Raw genomic sequence first — 20000 nt, 5'->3', positions numbered from 1 at the left:
CAGGTGACGTGGTAATAATGTAACAGGTAACAGGTAACAAGATAACGGGGTAACGAGGTGACATGGTAACAATGTAACAGGTAACAAGGTAACAGGGTAACGGGTAACAGGTAACAGGTAACAGGGTAACGGGGTAACAGGGTAACGAGGTAACAGGTAACAGGGTAACAAGGTAACATGGTAACAGGGTAACGGGGTAACATAACAACAGGGTTACAGGGTAACGGGTAACAGGGTAACAAGGTAACATGGTAACGGGGTAACAAGGTAACGGGGTAACGAGGTGACATGGTAACATAACAACAGGGTTACAGGGAAACGGGTAACAGGGTAACAAGGTAACATGGTAACGGGTCAACAAGGTAACGGGGTAACGAGGTGACATGGTAACACGGTAACAAAGTAACAGGGTAACAGGCAACAGGGTAATAGGGTAGCTACAGGGTAACGGGGTAACGAGGTAACGAGATACCGGGGTAACAGGTAATAGTCTGATAAGGTTGCAGGGTAACAGAGTATCAAGGTGACTTTGCATCCGTCTAACAGAGTAGAAAGACAACTGGGTACATTAAACTGCCAAAAGAAGTACGGTACATAATAATTATCATATATGAAGTACCTACCTCCAACATAACTTACCGCTGACTGTTATGTATTGCAGACTCTCAATTAGTCATATTCCGCTCTTTTGTGGCGGACGCAAGTTTTCGCTTCTAAAAGTTCTACTTTCGTCACGTTATTCCTCGTTTATTCATGAAAATGTAGCTCCTATAGCACATAGAATAATCAAATCATTACAGGATGGGATCACAAACGTTAGAAATCTTGCGACAGGGCGTTTGGGCGTCGTTAACAGGAGGATGGTTTTTCGATCCACACCAAGAAATTTTCACAAACACGTTTCATTTCTATTTGTGGATTCTTCTTCTCTGCTTACCATTTTCCTTGTATTTGGTAAGATATTTACGCTTGATTATCCGCTAAAATGGGTCTTAGAATACCTAGGAATGTAAATATGCGAGGGATGCGTTACAGCATATGCACTCAAATAATTTTAAATCAGATTGAATGCTACTTTACATCTTATCTCGTTCCATGCCCTCCATTAGTTTGATTTAGCAACAGAACGGGAACATCAGTTGACGACAGTGCGTGCAGAAAAATAGCCATATTAGGTCAGAGTAGAGTGGAATCCAGACTATTCTGTGCACTCTCCTTGGTCAACTGATCATGAGGTTCCACTGCTGTTGCCAAATCAGCCTAACAAAACGTTGAGGTGGAAATGAAGAATGGTCTCTTTGATAGCTATACAATTTATAATAATATGCATAATGTAAATATTGTCAATTAGAAGAACAAGCAAACAAATGAAAACCAGTAATGCAACAAGTACAGTAAATCAACTGATTATAAACCATTGGTAACCACTTCAAGCACTCTTGATTCAACCAAAATTTGAGTAAATTCTGTTTGGAAGTCAAGCCTATTTTGGTATGGTGAATCTGGAATGTATGGGACCTACCAAGGAAAAAATTCATTGGGGCGGTTGAGGAAATACCAAAAAAACAACATTGTGAAACCCTATTTCACCGTAACGGGGGAAAGTGGGGTGCCTCAGATTTATATTCATGGTGCAATTTAATATCCCAAGGATTTTAAGCTCCATTGTACCTTTGAAGATTGCCTACCTTGATGGTCTGACTTGTTGGACCAAAATGCCCGAATCCTAATTTGCCGAAATGTTGTTCCTACATGTATTGTCTTATATGCACATGAATCTCTGGGGTTGGTGCGATCCTTATGAGAGCACTTTGTTGCTTGGTCAAAGATTGGTGTAACCAGAAAGTGCTGTACTATTTTGGCACATGAAACTTCTGAAATTTCAAAGAAACATTTTTATTGAATAGAAAGCACCCTATATAGTTAGATAAGTTGGCCGACACTGCTATCTTTCAGTTGCTTTGGTACACTTACAGTGCTTGTGGCATTCTTTTGGCTTTCTTATTACCGGTACATAAACAAATTTTGTTATGAATAGGAGATCATATGAATGTAAGTGCATTTCGTGATTTACAGGCACAAGTGATGTTTTGAAAGTTCTTAAAACTGCACGAGCCATACAGTAGGCGAGTGCAATTTGAGAACTTTCAAAACATCACGAATGACCATAAGTCACGGAATACATGAGCAAGTTCATAAGATTTTTTATTTATTTTATACTCAACAAATAACCCTATCACGTTCTTTCCATAGCAACTTCTGTATTGCATTCTATAACTTTGGCACTCTTTAACCAATTTACGTATTCGTCATTGACAAATCCGAAACGCAATATTTTGTTGAGCATATAATAAATAATCTTTTGAAACAATGTACATGTAACTGACAGCAGCTTCATACATTCTGAAATTTCTTTTTTAAGGCAACAGCCCCTTCAACTTTGGTTTGGATTGTCTATTCTGCAGTCATTGCTATCCTTTTCTTAGTGATCAAGCTTCTGAACTACAGGCTACACCATATGTTTGACGGTGAAGAAGTCCGCACAGAGAGTGAACAAAATGAAGTGAAAAGTGGAGAATCCATTGCTGAACGTGATGAGGTGACCCGCGTGGAGGGCACTAGCGCTGGTGTCCCAGCAGAGCCTGGAGGGGAGGTGATTGAACTGGAGGTGATAAACAGTTGTTCGCAAGATGTTGCCAACAAAGGTGGCGAGGAAAATTTAGTGCAAGCAACTACTACCGTAGCTACTGCTTCTTCTACAGCTTTATCCATGCCATCTACTTATCCTTCTTCTGTTCTTATTCGCTCATCATCAGCCGCAGCTCCTGCAAGCCTTCACAAGGTCCAATCCTTCATAACTGTTTAATATTAATGTTAGCTGATATTTTTAACAGCTTTTCAGATAATGATGTAATTTATTATTTAAATTAGTTGATTGCTCTCTTCATTTTTGCATTGGTGCATGCCACTATCTAGTGTCAGGAAACAGATTGACACTTTAATGACATTTCCTTTCCTTTCCTTTTCCTTTCAAACCTTCACTTCAATGACTTTCTTTGCTTGCTACATACATTTTACCTAATAATTACAACTCAATTAATATCAAAAGATAATAATTATTTGTGTTGATTTAAAAATTAAAATTCTTGAGAGAGCCTGAAATAGGAAAATTAAGGAAAGTCAAAGATTGGCGGTGTTAAAAAAATTTTAATTTGTGGTACTGGACTTGGCTCAAACTGTGTTAAAACGGCATTCGCACAGTAGGTGCTGCATTCTTACTGTTGTAAAAGGAGTCCTTGACAATGAAACTCTTCTGTTCAAAACTGAGATTTGGAGCTCCACCAGTCCATAGACCTTATTCATACATGTAAATGGCGATCAGTTAATAACTACATGTATTATTTTTGTTTGTCCAACTGCAAATTAGCCTACCAAGTCTCAATACCATACAGTAAATTGAAAAGATTATTCTTGCTTGCTCTAAAATGAGGCTTGGGGGAGGGGTTGGCTAATAGGCGCTTCCACGATCAATGATGCCAAGGCTGGGTTGCAAACACAGCTACATGGTAAAATTACAGTAAATGTATGGGATTTTTGTGTCTTTTGAAGGACACTTAATATAAATACTGAGATTATTTTAATGAAATGTAAAGAACAGATCCAGGCTGCAACGGCAATAAATAAATTTTAAGATTTCATACAAATCCCTCTAATCAAAATCATGCAAATCGCTGCGAAATGAGAAGCAACATGTATGAGAAGATTTATCATTCACATTTACGGACGTTCTACCTTCCTTAATGGCCTTATTTTCTGTTGAATGAATGACATCAATAAAACTATTTAAAATAGTGCCAAAAGTTGGTTTTTAGTGGTGCTACAGCGTTTCAAAGTCGGCCAAAACCCCACTCATTTACTTAAATTTATACTTAACCATGTTTGCTCCCCAGTCAAGATGGTGTCAAAAACCATGTAAAGGTCTATTTGCACATTTGCAAAAGAATAATAAAACAGCTGCCATTTATATCTATTGTTCAGCAAAGGCAATTAGAAGTAAACAATTGAAGTCAAATTATACATGTATCACAAGGACGAGTGTTTGTCAACACATTCAAAAGGTTTCTTCTTGTCAATTCACAATAGAGCTGGAGTCAAATTAACCAACTAGTCTTCTTGCATATTTGGAGCATGCAGTACGTGTACATATCCAAAAGGCAACCTTCCTTAAAACAGAATTGCTATCCATTCAGATTTCAATATTAACTTGTGTACAGTTCCATGTTTCATGTTTGTGTCTTTTGATATTCAGTATAACAGCAGCTAAAAAAAAACAAACAAACCTTGCTGTGCTTCTTTCAAAAGTACCATCTCTGCTTCAGTTATACATGTATTAGGGACCTTTAGATTCCAGGACGAGGAGGAGAATGAGATTTTCTCATAGAGCAGCAGTGAGCTTGCTCAAACCAGATACCATGGCCGTGCGGTGCCGTGCCGTGTCATCATCGCCGTGTCAAAACAAGTCAACCAACACGCTAGCAGTTTGGGCATTTTTTGATCAGCAAAAAGGCTTAGTTACCAGCAGTAAGAATAACTGAGCAACCTATACTGCTAACAAAGAGTAAGATTAATCGTCCGAGCTATAAATTTTCTATTTTTGACAGACAGTCCAAACTCATTCTTGTCCCCGTCCTAGAATATAAAGGTCCCTATTGTAAGCATTTAAATACCTGACTCAAATAAATCCACCTCTTGCTTGAAAATAATTATTTTAAAATGCTTCAAAGAGAGAATTAAGATGTGATGTCTTGACTGGTTAATGTCATGTTTTCTATTTGCTTTGCAGGAAAGTGATGAAAATGGAATAAACAAACTGGGATGTTATGGTATTTATAATTATATGTTGTTACTGATTCCTGTAATACTATCTACATGTTGGAATGTCCTTTAATAACTCAATACTGTCTTTGTCCATGCTTGGTCCATCCCATCCTAAATTTTCTCCAAGTGGTACAGCAATCAAGCAGCAAGAAGGGTCTATTATACTCCAGATGGCAGTCTGACATTTTAAACCAATTTTGAGTGTTGGTTTATGGTTTCACCCGTAAATTTGTGGCAGTTTAATCTTGCGGTTTTTGCGTGTATGGTGACGTTTTTTCAAAAGAGGTTTATAGGAGATTCAGAAGGCGGAGAGGCTGCTTTGAAATGTTACCAAACTTGGCTTTTTTGTTATAAACAACATGCTTTGTTTGTGTTGGTACACTTCTCATTAAATGTCAAAACGTTTTGCTCACAGGTTATTCGAAAGGTTTGTTCTGAAGATCTTTCGGTCTTTGTGATAAGAAACAATGTGCGAAGTGCTGTTTAAAGATCGGTTGTTGTGATTCTCATTTTGCCATGAAGGCGGTTTCGGTCTTGAGGAGAAAATGAAAGCGGTTTGCGGTTTGAAAAGAACAAAAATAAGGCAGTTTGCGGATTGAGCACTCCCCTTTAATAGACCCTCAACAAGCCTATTAACATCTCACGTTAAAACTCTATAGACTTGCCTTAAAAAATGACTTGAGTATTTCTCAAAGTTTTGGAAACTGAGAGTCAATGCATTGTGAGGGACTGTTAACTGTCTTTGGAGAGTAGGTTTTGAATTAACAGTAAAAACCTCTTCACAACCCTTAATCCCTTTATTTGTTTTTTCTTAAAGGTACAGTGTAGTGTTAAAAACATCAGGTTTTTAAAGTGCTACTCTGATAAAAAAATGTTTCTTGTTGAGATTTTCAAAGTGTGATTGCTTAACTCTTGACTGGCAAAATTTCAAGCTTTGATTTTTGTCCAAAGGCTGTTTACTTTGATTTTACGGTCCGCCATTACTCACTTTCTAACTGACCGATTGGACCTCAGAGGGTTGAATTAAGGGAAAAGTGAGTCACGTCATTTACTCACTCACTTAACATTTCAGAGTGTAAATGCAGCTTATTATACATGCAAAAAACGAGATTATAAGTCTGGAAGCCCAAAAATTCCTGTTATGCATACACGTACATGTATTAATTCAGCCATTTAGACATGCATTGCATTTCTTAAACTTTGGCGTCTTTGATGTCATTAATTTTTCTCCTCGATCCAGCTCTCTCAAGATTTTAAGGATAGTAGTGGCGGACCAGTACTATCTTTTTGAAATCAAGGCTTAAAACTTAGGGCACTTTACCGTTTGGTTAACATAGTTCTGAAATATAAAGAAAAATGAAAATTGAGTTTTTTGGTCATAGTAGCATTTTAAAGAATCAGTCGATCTGTGGTGGTCATTACACAGTAAATAAGAAGAAAGAGATCAAATTGATACTTAACACTAGACAAATTTTATCTAGTGTTAAGTATCAATTTGATTTCTTGTGTTTCACTAACCACTGCTGTAGCACCACGCTCTGTAGCTTTGAAACTAACCCCACTCCTCTATCAGTATGCATGTAGTTGGAAGTAGCTTTAATAGTTGCCAGATTCAAGCCTCTCTGTATTACATGTAGCTAGCAGCTACATGAAGATTAATAAATTAATTATTTAATAAATAACAATTTGAAATGATATTTATTTGAAACAAGGGTCAAGTCAGATCATGTTTATGTGCTCTTCCCATATGATTGGGTCTTGAATGTCAATTGCATCACCTGTGAAGTTGACTGGAGAAGGTACTTTACCCACCAAAACCAGTTTGTCCAGAGAAGTCTCTATCAACTGACACCCCATGCTTGGTGCAAGATTGAATGATCTAACAACCTTCATTTAAGTGTTTCAGTTTAAATTTGAACTTTTTGTGCCACAGATCTCGACGACGTTGGCGAAGATGATGACATGGGTGCCGCTGAAATAATTAGGAGTAACCGAATAAGGGAGAAAGAGGTAAACTTTTAAGATATAAACAGCTTTACAAGTGACAAAATGGCTGAGTTAGTCAGTTCAATCATGCATATTCTAAACTACTTCTCCTTGAATTTATAATTATAATTGTGGTGTGCTGTACAGCATAATTCCTACATTGTACTTGCCTCTAAATTTTTGACATGTTCCATAGACTCATTTTCGTGGTTTGGTATGACACCTTGTTTTGCCACTTGGTGCTCATGAAGGCTGTTTTCATGATGGCCAAGGTGCTGTTTTTTTTTTTTCAGTTGACTTACCGTATTGTGGTCATTAAAAATGGGACCAAAATTAATTACATGTAGGAATGCTATTAAATATGGTGCAACTTCTGCAAATAATAATTTTTGCTTCTCCCATGCAAGGATAGAAATGGTAATTTTCAGTTGCCAATGTTATTGAGTGCAGTAGAATAGGCAGCCACAAAGAAAAAGTAGATTGTAATTTTTGCCAGCAGCCAAGTACTGGAAGAGGATGAACTCAGGGAAGGGAAAAACCAATTTGGCCAGTTTTGCCAATGAAAGAGATCCTTGAGATAGGAAAAACCCCTGAATAAAACACACAAAAATAGTTAGTATTTTCCCTGGTCCCTCAATAGTGGCACTACTCATTGAGATTCCACTTGGCATGACTGTGTTTTCTTCATTAGAGTTTGGTTTTTGTCATTGAAGATGTATAAACGTCCGTATGATATTAAAGCACTGGAGTATCATTCAAGTTCTAACACCAGTGACTGGAAAATTATTATCATATGATTGCAGATCAGTTTTGCTGACGAGTTGGAGGAAACTGAAAAAATGGAAAATAGAATTAGGCAAAGGTATAACAACGTTTATTAAAATATTAATGTTCAACCTCAGATATTACATTTCTAGCTTTCTGATTGGTTTAATAGTCAATCTCGGTTATCAGCTGATGTGATACCATTTGACCAAATATGGAAACGTACAGAATTTCTAACTGTCTTATCGTTCAAGCCTAAGTTCCATTCTTGCTTGTTGAATATGAGACCGGTTATAACCGACACAGCGCTGCATGCATCGTTGGCTATTTATCAGCTCATATCCAATGTTCTCATCCCAATATTATTGTTAAATAATTATACATCAGGGTCAGTCAGAGTGTCGGATTTAAGTCGTACAATGGAACCATCTACTGTTTTTCCTCTTTTGTACATGTAACATTGTCATTTTGTAATAATAATCATGGTAGATTTATATTTAGATTTTTAGTAAGAGTGATTGTTTTCATAACTATGGTACACTTGTACTAATAAAATAATGTATATCTTTGTAAGTGTTTGGCTAAACAGATATTTTTCTATTCTAGTCCAAGTGGACAAATAGAGTCTAGAGGAACAAGCAATGAACGTGTTGATTGTAAGTTTTGCGGAAATAATTACCACATTGTAAAACAACATTGTTGAGATTTTCTTGTCTTCCCTCAACACCATTAAGGACTGGTCCATGTCATAACTAGGAGAAGCATCATTTCACTAGTAGTGAAGCACTCACCTTTCAATTCATTGATATGTCTTTGGATCATTTCCTGAACTTGGCATTATACAGTACATACATGTATGCGTGCAGAGTCTGCTCCAAGAAGTTCTTTCTGGGGATGACCTTCGTTCCCTCTAATTAATGTGACTTGATGTGCTTGAGACTAAGCACGACTGATCAGTAAAACTCTTGAGCACAAGTTACAGGCAAAAGTACATTCAAAAGGTCACAAGATGAAAAAAGAGGGAAAAGAATTGAGCTTCTTTTCATTCTGCACCCAACTTGTGACAGATCTATGTTGAAGTTGGGCTGTGTTTGACATCGTTTACTGGTTTGACAAAATAACTATAGTGAAAAAAACCATAACTGCAATGTTTTTTAGGCGAACAATGGTTGAAGGCATTGACTGCACACTGGTGGCTCAGTTGGTTGAGCTCCGGGCTGCGATGCGGAAGGTTGTGAGTCCAACTCAAGCCAGACCAATGCTCAGGGTCTTTAAACTTTAAATAACTAAGGAGAAATTGCTGGGCCTTTGTAAAGACATCTGCAAAATGGTTAGACTCTTGGATAAGGATGATAAACCCTAGGCCCCATCTCGCATTCCTTCAGTGTTCATAACCCTACTTGAGACGTAAAAGAACCACACACTATTCGCAAAGATTAGGGCACGCAGTTCGCAGTGTTGTGGTCTGTTCTCTTTATTGTGTCATGGTTATGAGGGTAAATGCTTGGAGATATGTACAAGCTACTTCAAGCTACTCTAAAATCTGAGGGTAAATAAAGATATGATATGAAAGAATATGAGTGGTCCTTAAAGTGCCCCTGTGACCAAAAAATCAACTCTTATTTTTCTTTGGATTTCAAAACTATGTTAACTCAATGCTAAGCGACCAAGATTTTAATCCTTGATTTCAAAAAGACACGTGTTTATTTTAACGGGATGATAATACAGGTATGCAATAATTTATACAGTTCAATATTAATTTCATTATTAGCAAAAAATGTTTGAGATCTATAATACACTGGATATGTACCAAAAAGTACAGATGTACAGTGACGTTATGGTGAAGATGACTGTCATGATGATGATTATTTTACAAGTTGGCAATTAGGTGTTCTTTTCATGCCAGAGCTATGAAATCAGAGAGACATTAGCCTGCGCTCGCAGACGTATTTCCGGTTGTCGCTTCTCTCCGTCCGTCTGCAAGCGCAGGCTAGAGAGACATTGGCTCCCTAGTTTTAATTTTATTTGTTTATCGCACTAACAAGGTGTAGAGCTGCCAATTCCGGAGACGGATGAAACTTTGGAGGGAGCAGTAGGAGGGGAGGTTAACCACCATGCAAGTCAGGAGCAGACTGATCTGGAATCAGTCAGTAAAGGTGATATTTGCCAGTGAATTTTAAAGGATCTTTTTACTTTGAATGTGCCTTTTTTTTTTTCAAGTATGTCGCTAGGTGGAGACTTGTTGGGGCCCTGAAACATCCAGTAGCTTCCAGCCATCTCTTAGTAAGGAAGTTACTGCTGTCTGTCTGGCAGCTCCTCGCAACCAAGCCTTGAGCTGTTATGCCATGTAGCCTTCAATGTGGATAAACAGTGTGCAAGTATTTCTACAACTGTTATCATGGCCTTCCTTGTTTTTACTACCATTACGTTTTCATTTATCTCTACTTTCTCCTTTAATTAACCAAAGAGTTTTCCATTTGGTACTAAGTACAGGAAATAAAAGAGTTGATAACGATGTTGCCACTGTTCAAATGTTACCTTTAATAGTTATCCAGTGTAGTGTTTGTAGTAATAATTATTACAAGCATTAAAGAATTAAATTATTTATTGTTTATCCTTATGTTGGAGGGATGGTGAATGGACTAATGTGAATGTGGCCTGGGCTCGATTCCTGCAGACTTGGCGTCATATGTGGTTTGAGTTTGTTGGTTCTCTTCTCTGCTCCGAGAGGTTTTCTCTGTGTACTTCGGTTTTACCCTCTTCTCAAAAACCAACCTTTGATATGATTTGAGTTAATTTATTGATTTCAGTTTGCAGTGTCCCCAATTAATGTCCAGACTAGACACTTGAATTAAGTTCCTTTCTTTATATTTTTGCTTGTACATGTATAGACACATTGAGTGATCTGTCCACACTTCCCTTGCCAATCATGGAAAGTCATATGGAATCACGGTCTGTTCCTGGTCTTGTTGTGTCAGACATATGGAAGATTCAAGAAAATGCAAAACATGGCGTTCTCTTGCAGACAAAAAGTGAAGGTTCAAATGTCAATGGAACAGGAAGCCCAAGGAATATTTATCAACCTCTTGGGTTGACTGCACTGGAGAGTGCTGGCTCACTATATCCACCCACCAGCTCCGGAGAAATCAATGAAAGCACGCAATTTGGGTCTGGAATGGTCACTCATTCAGAAATCGGTAGCAGATCTGGGTCAGAATACGATGGTACAAGTCTCTCTCGGAATGAATCACAAAGTGAAAAATCGGTTGCTCCGCGCATGAGGTCAATATCTGACATTGTACGGGAAACAGTCAGTGCTGGAGATGGAGAGGATGAGAGACAGATTGGACCTGATGTGGACACACCTTCAATGTTGGATACCTTGTCGTTACAAGACTCAGGTCGATTTCATAACCCTTCCACTAGTTCACAACCTGAGTCAATAGATAGTGTGAGCGTCAACATTACAATTAATAAAGACACAGCTTCTACTGTAGCACAATCTGGGAGCATTGGAGAGCCTGATGGGTCAGTTCAGGAAAGTTCAGACCTGCTGGCTCTTGCACATAGAACATCTTCCTCAGCTCGCAGAAGGCGTCCAAGCTTACAAAGAAGAAGAAGGACAGAAACAGGTGCTATTCGACGCCGGAGGCGTCATGAGTTGGGAGCACATGTTGATACCTTGTTACAGAGTGCTGATGGAGGACCATTTCATTTAGCATTATCACATGATGATACCTCGCCAGGAGCCCAGCACTGCTATCAGGATGAGTTTGGTAAGGACAACTCTGTTCAAAATTGAAATGATGCATATAAAATGCATCACATATTTATAGACTGAAAAATTCAGGAGTTCAACGGGGTTTAAACCTGTGACCTTGCGATACCGATGTGATGCTCTAACCAACTGAGCTATGAAGCCACTGATGTTGGGAGTTGGTAGTTTCTGGGTTCACTTTTTCAGGCTCCTCTACACAATCGTAAAAATCGTAACTGTGAGGGACATAGTTTCAATTGATTTCATACTGGCAGTGCAACATATGATGCGTTTCATATATATAATTTTGTTCATTTATCCATTCATCATGGGAACATGTGAACCCAGAAATGACCAGCTCCCACTGTTATGGCAGAAAATGTGATGTTTTTCTCACACACAGCTGGGAAAATGGGGCCCAGTGTGGGGGGGGGGGGGGTCTTCAGGTCACATAGTTTGTGTCCATCATTGCCGGACATGCCTCTCCCACCCACCCCCCATGAGTCTTTTCAGTGCAGCTTTGTAGGTGTTTTAAGAAGTTTATCATATTCCAGTCAGTAAATTTTTTTCAATAAGGTCTGTTACATGTATATTACGTTTCGGTTGTGTTGCTCCCAGTTGTGTGTGAGAAGTGATGTTTTGGGAGTTCTCAAGGCGAGTGCAATTTGAGAACTTTCAAAACACAAAATGCCTTCATATGAGATTATTTTCAAAAATCAAAAGCACATGTCAAGATCTCCTCCAAAAAACTATGGGAAAAGCAGCCCAGCTGCAATGAAATTTTTGCAAACCTTATCCCACTAGTGATTATCCAGAAATTTTATGTTATTTAATTTTCCTTTCAGGTGTATGGCAAACCTATGCTTTCAATCCGGACACATCACATAGCACAATATCACAACCTTCTACTCATTCTCCCACACGGCTGAGGGGTTTGCTGCGAGAGAACTGGTAATACACTGTTCTGCTGTAACAAGAAATACAGGGATTCCTCCACATGTTTGTAGCTTTGCCCAGATCTTCCTTAACCCTTTAATTCTCAATGCCACTTTTAGATTTTACTCGTCAATGGTATCCCCCTCGGGCCTTGAAGGGTTAATAACATCTGCATCTGCACAAAAACTATGCCCTCGTTAAATCATCAAATTTGGCATCTTGATCACTACCACTAAAATGGAAGCTATTACCTGCATGTATAATAATAATAATAATAATAATAATAATAATAATAATAATAATAATAATATGTATTGTCTTCATTAAAAACTGAACTTCAAAAACATTGTGTGGTTCATCAACTCGAACCTGGGTCTCATTGGTGGAAGGCAAGTGCTCTTACCACTGCGCCAGCCCTGCTCCACTACAAGAGTTTGTCAGCTTATGCTGTAGGTAAAAAGGCTTAATAAAAAAGTGTTTTCTTGCACTCAAAATTAATTGACTGGATTGCATTCCTCAGGTCTTAAATAAACAGAAAAGCTGTTTTTAACATAACTGACCAATTTCTTGTGTGGTGACTGGCTAACTTACATGTAAGTTGAGACGTTTACTGAAGAATGTTCCTACCTCAAAATGGCTTCATTTTCACTAACACACAGTTGTACCTTTTTTATTGCTACAAGGGCTTTTGATCGCATTTTGATTCATGAACTGAGTTTTAAATTTGTGCAAGTTGGTGGCGTAATTGAAAAAGTTGGTGGCATAATCGTCAAATTTTCAGCCAATGAAATTTTATCATTTGTTATTAGTAGCCAATGAGCGTTCAAGAAAAGTTATTGATCATAATTAATACCGGTATTGTTGTATTTCTGTTTTGGCTTATTATTTCTGTTTGTTTAAGCTGGGAAATACTCTGTAGACCCTTTTTCATTTTTGGTATTTTAAAAAACAAATTGATGCCAGTTTTTATGTGTCTGTTCTCTTATTGATGATAAAGTTATGTCATAACATTATCAAAGTCATTGTGGATCCACCCAGCTCAGCTTGTGGAACCACTAGATGTTGCATTACAAGTGTCTAATAACCCTGATAACCTTCTGGAAAAGGGATGAATGCAAATTCAAACTGTACTCAGATTACATCTAAGGTTCATGTACCTTGTTTGTAATGTAGACTGTCTGCTCCACAATTTATTGCAGGGAGACAAGCAGCTCTACATCAACAGTAGTACTTGAGACAACTCTTCCATGGCACCTCTCCTCTCGTGCATCAGTTGTTCGCCGTGGCTCTTCACATACAAGGTGGCAGGATACCATCTCGGCAGTCAGCAATCCATTCCCAAGGCCTACATCTGTTGCATCAGCTGAGAAACCCAGGCCGCATTACTTCAAGTTCCAGCTTTTCCCTGGCAAATCGTTGAAGATTAAGTTTGACCGACTTGCTCTTTTGGCCCTCATGGACAGGTGGGGTGCACTACTTTATTTGCTGTTAGAGACTTTAAGATCTACTACAGCGACGGCGTTGAAAACGTCACTTCAGATAGATAGATAGATAGATAGATAGATAGATAGTTTATTGACAAATACTTCAAATTGAGTATTTACAGTTTTAACTATATTAAATACTCATACTACTACTAATTTATTTCTAAATACATGTATATACTAATCATTGACAAAGTAACATAAATAGGGGTTTTAAAACTAAAGGAACTGCTGGACTCATTGATAATATATTACTCAGTTTTATTGCCCTTACTGTTCAAATTATGACTGAAGACAGCTTTGAATATTTGCGTCTTGTTCTAGAAACAAATACAAGACAGAAGCTGCTGTCTCCGTCTTCTTGGCAGTACTTGTTGCCGTTCTTGGTTACTGGCTACTACTGGCTGATTTTTTCAAAGACTTTTGGGTATTTGTTTTCTGTTTTGTGCTAGCTGGATGCCAGTTTTCTCTGATTAAGGTAGGTTGTTTAGTGTTGTTTATAATAATTATTGAATATGCTCTTAAGATGCTTTTGTCTGGAGAGAAGAGCAGAAGTGTTACCCTAAAAATAGGAATTAAAAGTAAAATACCCCTCAAGGCAGATGGCTCAGTGACACTGCACCATTTCAAAAAATCAGCTTAACTGGGCCAGATGTTGTTCACACAACAAGATTAGTATGATCTTAGCAGTTACTGGTCTGACCGGAATAACTTCCCACAACCTCAGTCAGGGTCTTTACTAACTGAGGAAAGACCTTGGCAGTGAAGATTTCTTTGTTTATAATGGAAGTGCAGTTACATGTAGCTATTAAGCTAGTTCACAGGTACCCCACTTTTAGTAATTTGAAAGAAACATGATTAAGAACTCCAACTGGAAGGAGCACAACCAGTTGGCTATTTACAAAGCGTGGTAAAGTTGAATCCGGGAGAACTGGAAACAAATCCTAGCCAGAGGTTAGAATGTGGGATTTGAACCTGGGGCAACCGCATGCAAACCCAGCACCCTAACCACTGGACCATGCCGTTTTGAAGGTGTCCAAGGTGAAGTATTATTACTTATGACCCAGGATCCCAACCTTGGTCCCAGGGCTTTTCACCGCCTAGAGTGGGAAAAAGTGCTGGGAACTAGGCTGCGAGGATCCTCTTTGAGTTGCTGTCAGGTTCGGCCGTAATTCCTTGACCAACTCTTCGCGAACGCATTGTGGATTTTTTAATGATATTATTTCCCACTAAATTTTATTAACAAGTGCTGTAAGATGGGGCCTATGGTTTATCATCCTTATCCAAGAGGCCTGGACAGTCTAACTATTAAATTTTTTAGGGTGTCATTGCAAAGGCAACACTTTCTCTTCAATAATTTATTTTATACGCGTACCTTGAGTGTTTGTGTAGCCAGAGTTAAAGCAACGACCTACCGTGTGGTAGTCCTATGCTTTATCTACTGAGTTAACCCGTCGGTGTTCCAAAGCTTTATCTAAGCAGAAGAATTCAACAAGAAGGGCTTGAATTTTGAAGTTAAATTAGTTTCTTTGGTTCTTGTGTTTGTAGAGTGTTCAGCCAGATGCAGCGTCACCAACTCATGTAAGTAAATAGATTATTTGGTCATGTTGAAAACAAGGTAAGAAGTAGAAACGAATTAAAACGGTTCAAATCCAAAACTTTAACCTCAGCAAGAGCATCTATTAAACAAAATTAGGCAGCTTAAGCACGCGCGTTTTTGAGACGCCGACGGCAACTGGAAGAGAACCTTTCACGTGCCAGGGCAGTGGTGTCTCCCAGAATTTTACACTAATCATCTCCAATGGAGAAAAATTACTCAACAATGTAAAGACAAGTTATAAGGGAAAACAGCTCACTTTCGGTTGCCATCCACGTCTCAAAAACGCGCCTGCTTAAGCTCCCTTTTGAGACGTGGATGGCAACTGGAAGAGAACATTTCACGTGCCAGGACAGTGCTGTCTCCAAGATTTTTGTACTAATCATCTCTTACGGAGAAAAGATACCTAGCAATGTAAGTTGTGGTTATGTGAAGGCAAGTTAAAAGGGAAAACAGCCCACTTCCGGTTCCGGTATTTTTTACATAAACGAGGACCCTGACACTCTGACAAACAAGAACTGGAAAATTAAGAAACGCCGATGATTTTTATTAGAGTTAAGAAATACATAGTTGTAATTTGACTTTCTACTGGTATCGCTCAGTCACGGACTTGATGTTGACAGTTGGATGTCTGGAATAAAAATACTAATATCTTGCCACTCGTTCTAATCCAGCGTCTTTTCTTATTGCAGGGGCACAATCACATGATTGTATTCAGCCGACCTACTTACTTTTGCGTGCTGGCAGTGTGTATTTTGATGTTGGATAAATTGGCGCAGTCACCCAACATCTCAACATTCACTGTGTACGGCGTCCCATTTGCCACCAAATTCACTCTCACTTATTCAAGAGATTTTCTCATTGGTGGGTATTGTTTTCTCACGTTTTTTTTTGTCATATGTAGATTTATCCCAGCATCCCCTTCGGTCCTTTGATTGCCACTGACGTCACCGCGGCCATGTTGGAAAGAACTATAGCGAAAAAGGTCTTTTGGGAATTTGACTCTATTTCCTTCTGCATGTTGCAAGTTTGTATTTTGATGGTGGATAAATTGGCGCAGTCACCCTACATCTCAACATTCACTGTGTATTATTATGCAAAACTTGAGCTAATCATTTTTCTTTTGTTTTGACACCAACATGGCCGTCTTATCACGTGAGTGCGATCAGAGAATAGGTTTTTTGCAACCAATTTCTAGAGACACAGATAACAATGATGCATTGTACAATTGCTGGTGGACGAACAAAAGGAGCTAATGAGAAATCTTTTGTTTTCGTCCACCAACATCGCGGCGATGACGTGACGTGACGTGAAAACCACCTATAGGTTGTGGTCATTTTGATTTTCACCTTTTGTTGTATCACTTGTAGGGTTTCTTCTGGGCTTCCCACTGATCTTCCTTGTTGGTCTGTTGCCTCAAGTCAACACATTTCTCATGTACGCCCTGGAGCAGCTGGACATGCATGTATTCGGCGGAAATGGTTCGTACAAAAACTTTCGTTTGAAGACTAATACATGTAGCCGTGTTGGGATAGTCACCTAGGCCTTGGACGAATGATAATTAATATTAGACCCGTAGCCCTTTGTGGGCTACGGGTCAATAGCCGATGAGGCGAAGCCGAATGGGCTATTGACCCGTGGCCCTAGAGGGCGAAGGGTCTAATTGTTTTGGTATCACCCAACTAGTCGGACAGTGTAGATCTTGTAAATTTTACCTAAGGAATCGATCGAGAAATTGTTTAAAGTAACAAAATAGCACACGATCTTCTCTTTCAGTTGAAAGTTACCACAAAGGTTCGTTCAATTTTGGGAACTTTCAGATAGCTCGATGGCATAGCTACGCTATATGTGAGAGGAAGCATTCGAGCATAAATTGTTCAAGAAATGGTTCAAGAGATGTTGAGTTTGTTGTTCATGTGGAAAAAAAGTGTTGTTTGCAACTAGGCACTGATGATCATTTTTGTCGTTCTGTTTTCTTCACATTTTAGCCATAACAAGTCTGAAAGGTGCTCTCTGGAGTTTGCTTCGCAATATTTTCGCTGTCGGCTTTCTCTATGGTTTCTGCTATGGGGCATTGCTGGTGAGCAGTTATTTACTCCTATTCCAGTTGTCTTCAATATGCGAATTGTCTCCAAGTTTCAAATTTGGCTTTTGTTAATGCGCATGCATTGCTCAAACGTCCCTGCCTACCCAACCGTAAGAGAAGGTTAGCTTAAGCTGAATCCCAAAGGAGCAAACTTGTAACGAATACCCACGTGCGAACCGTATTGCATGTCCAGATGATGTGAATAATTTTGTGCAAACGAGGCTTGATGGTGAATTTTGAGCATATTTCTTAATCATGCATAAGGCCTATGGCTGTTGGCGGACTTTCGATAATGTTTGGTTATGCCTGAAGATCGCTTTATTGAAGGAACAACAGACTGTTTCAGGAAGGTATTGCTTTTTTTCCGGAATGGCGATTGAACAAGGGTAGGGCAGAAGCTGGGAAAGATAAAAATATCTTAGTCGTTCTCCCAAGATTTGTCAATATTTTTCTTCTGTTGTGAAAAAAAATTCAAGAAATAACTTTTTTACCTTCAAATACCACGGCATATCATTTCCACTTGAGGTTTTGGTGAGCCACTAATTACAAGTATGTTTCACTATGGCCTGTGTCAATTGATGGCGACTGTTTTTGGTTTTATTCAAATAAACGCAAAATCATTCAGGCAATAGACTGTTTTCACGTGACGTCACGGCTGCCATGTTGGTTTACGAAACTACTCCGGAAATTGAGCTCTATTGTCATGCAAATGATGTCTTTTTTGTTTCGGTGGGAAAACAAGGTTTACTGATCACGTGAGTGTAAACACTCCATTAAAACTTCTTATTCGATGCATTTCCTTGGCCTATGTGTTCGTAATGATTTTTTTGCGATATTTCAGGTACATGTGTTTCTTGTTTGTTTTAATTCTCAACATGTTTGTTTTTAATTATACACTCCGTTTTTATGAGCCACTTTACTAACTAAATACATTAAGTCAAAATAGATACGTTTCCAGGGAAACGAAACTAAAAGACAAACTGACCTTTATTTATTTTTTCTTTCAGCACGGTGATATGGGAGGGCAGCACGTGTTGTTTTCGGTGTTCAGCGGTCTCCTTGTGGCGATCTCTTATCATCTGAGCCGCAGTGCCAGTGATCCTACAGTATTGGGGTGAGCAGAACACAGTAGACCAATTTCGATATATTAAAATTCAGTCCTAAACAAAAGACGTCATCTCGAGGCTCTGGGGAATTAGCTCATACAAATCCTTATATTTATTCCCCAGAGCCTCGAGTAGATGCCTGTTGTTTAGGACTGAATTTTAGTATATCGAAATTGCTATATTACGGGCAGTTTCTACGGATACATGTCCTCTCGCTCTTCTTCCCAGTTTCAAAATCACTGGCGTCTAGGGAATATATACAATTAATAGAGAGATTCGAGAGATTAAGCTTCGCGTTAATCGCAAACGGCAAACGCCAGACTAAAGTTTGCGTTTTGCCAAAAATAGAAGAAACGTGTTTGATTTAAGCTCATTTCTTTCCTGTTAGCAGCAGGTATCAAGAAACTTCTCAAAAGAAAGAGACAAGTTAGAATACGAGAAATCTCATGCTTTTATGACAAGCATCAGCCCACAGTTTTCGCGTTTGCTGTTTAGCGTTAACGCGATGCTTAAACGAAACGCGAACGGCAAAAGTGACCACGTGACCATGATTTTCCCGCCATTTTCTGCTGCCGCTAGTAGGCATTTTCGCGTTTGCTGTATTCGTGAAATTTTGTTCTCGTATTTTTTCCACATAAGAAGTTGTTTGCGTTAAAAAAGTATCCAAAACCATTTTCTGGTATGTCAAGGGAGGAAAAATTAGGTTTGATGGATATAGAGTTCAAAACTAACTCCTTGCCGTAATTTTCTCCATGAACTCACGTTGACTCTCTGTTGATGATAAAACAGCTTTGTCGAAACTCTCAAAATTTTCACGGGTGAGGAGTTTCATTTTATTTAGCGCCTTTTTCTACTAGCAATGTTTAAAAAGACTCCGAGTTTTTGTTTTGGCTTTTTTGGTAACTAAACACTCGAGTTGCCGTGGGTCACGCGAAGGTAAAGTCACAACCTTCTCTCTATTTTACGTGAAACGTGAAACGTGAAACGACAAACCGACGTGATGCTAAATCTCTCTACAGCTGCAGTTACCCTTATCAAAACATAAGGCCTTACTAACCCTTACACTTGCCTTGTTGTTGGAAAAGAGGTGGGAAATGCTTTGACTCAAGCGACATTTTCGTCTTGGATATATAATTACGTGTATTTCTGGACAAAAAGTGGAAATCCCAGAAGGCAGATTATACGCAGCCTCTTTCCCCCGATTTTAGTTGACCGCAACGACGAGCACAGCCGTCGTTGAGAAAGACATTGGCAAAGTTTCAACGGAGAGGCTGGTATTTGTACCTTAACTGGTATTTTTACTCGCACACAGACCCCAGGGCGACGTTGAGGAGGAGGTCGTTTCGCCCCTTGTTCTGTTTTTACCTATCGGGCGAACAAACTTTCATTTCATTTCATTTCAACT

At 38.8% G+C, this 20000-nt stretch overlaps 1 protein-coding gene across 3 annotated transcripts in view; it reads left to right on the top strand.

The window, feature by feature from the left end:
* The first annotated feature begins 654 nt into the window (after positions 1-654).
* Positions 655-20000, top strand: part of LOC138025970 (pecanex-like protein 1) — a 45957-nt gene continuing 26611 nt past the window's right edge. Inside the window, exons 1-16 of one of the 3 annotated variants that reach the window (XM_068873123.1) lie at positions 655-954; positions 2423-2668; positions 4844-4883; positions 6812-6888; positions 7668-7726; positions 8236-8285; positions 9675-9785; positions 10521-11405; positions 12232-12337; positions 13522-13785; positions 14131-14284; positions 15355-15387; positions 16096-16267; positions 16774-16884; positions 17392-17483; positions 18497-18603. In XM_068873123.1, coding sequence (XP_068729224.1) covers positions 802-954; positions 2423-2668; positions 4844-4883; positions 6812-6888; positions 7668-7726; positions 8236-8285; positions 9675-9785; positions 10521-11405; positions 12232-12337; positions 13522-13785; positions 14131-14284; positions 15355-15387; positions 16096-16267; positions 16774-16884; positions 17392-17483; positions 18497-18603 — 2660 coding nt within the window. In that variant the 5' untranslated portion in view covers positions 655-801. Of the gene's footprint in view, positions 955-2422; positions 2843-4843; positions 4884-6811; positions 6889-7667; positions 7727-8235; positions 8286-9674; positions 9786-10520; positions 11406-12231; positions 12338-13521; positions 13786-14130; positions 14285-15354; positions 15388-16095; positions 16268-16773; positions 16885-17391; positions 17484-18496; positions 18604-20000 lie in introns of all 3 variants that reach the window. The other 2 variants (XM_068873122.1, XM_068873124.1) reach the window with 2 other exon arrangements.

This window comes from Montipora capricornis, chromosome 12, assembly GCF_036669925.1.
Source record: "Montipora capricornis isolate CH-2021 chromosome 12, ASM3666992v2, whole genome shotgun sequence".
In the NCBI taxonomy this organism is placed as follows: Eukaryota; Metazoa; Cnidaria; class Anthozoa; order Scleractinia; family Acroporidae; genus Montipora; species Montipora capricornis.
The sequence above is the reverse complement of the archived record's forward strand: the minus strand, read 5'-3'. Positions and strand labels throughout refer to the sequence as shown.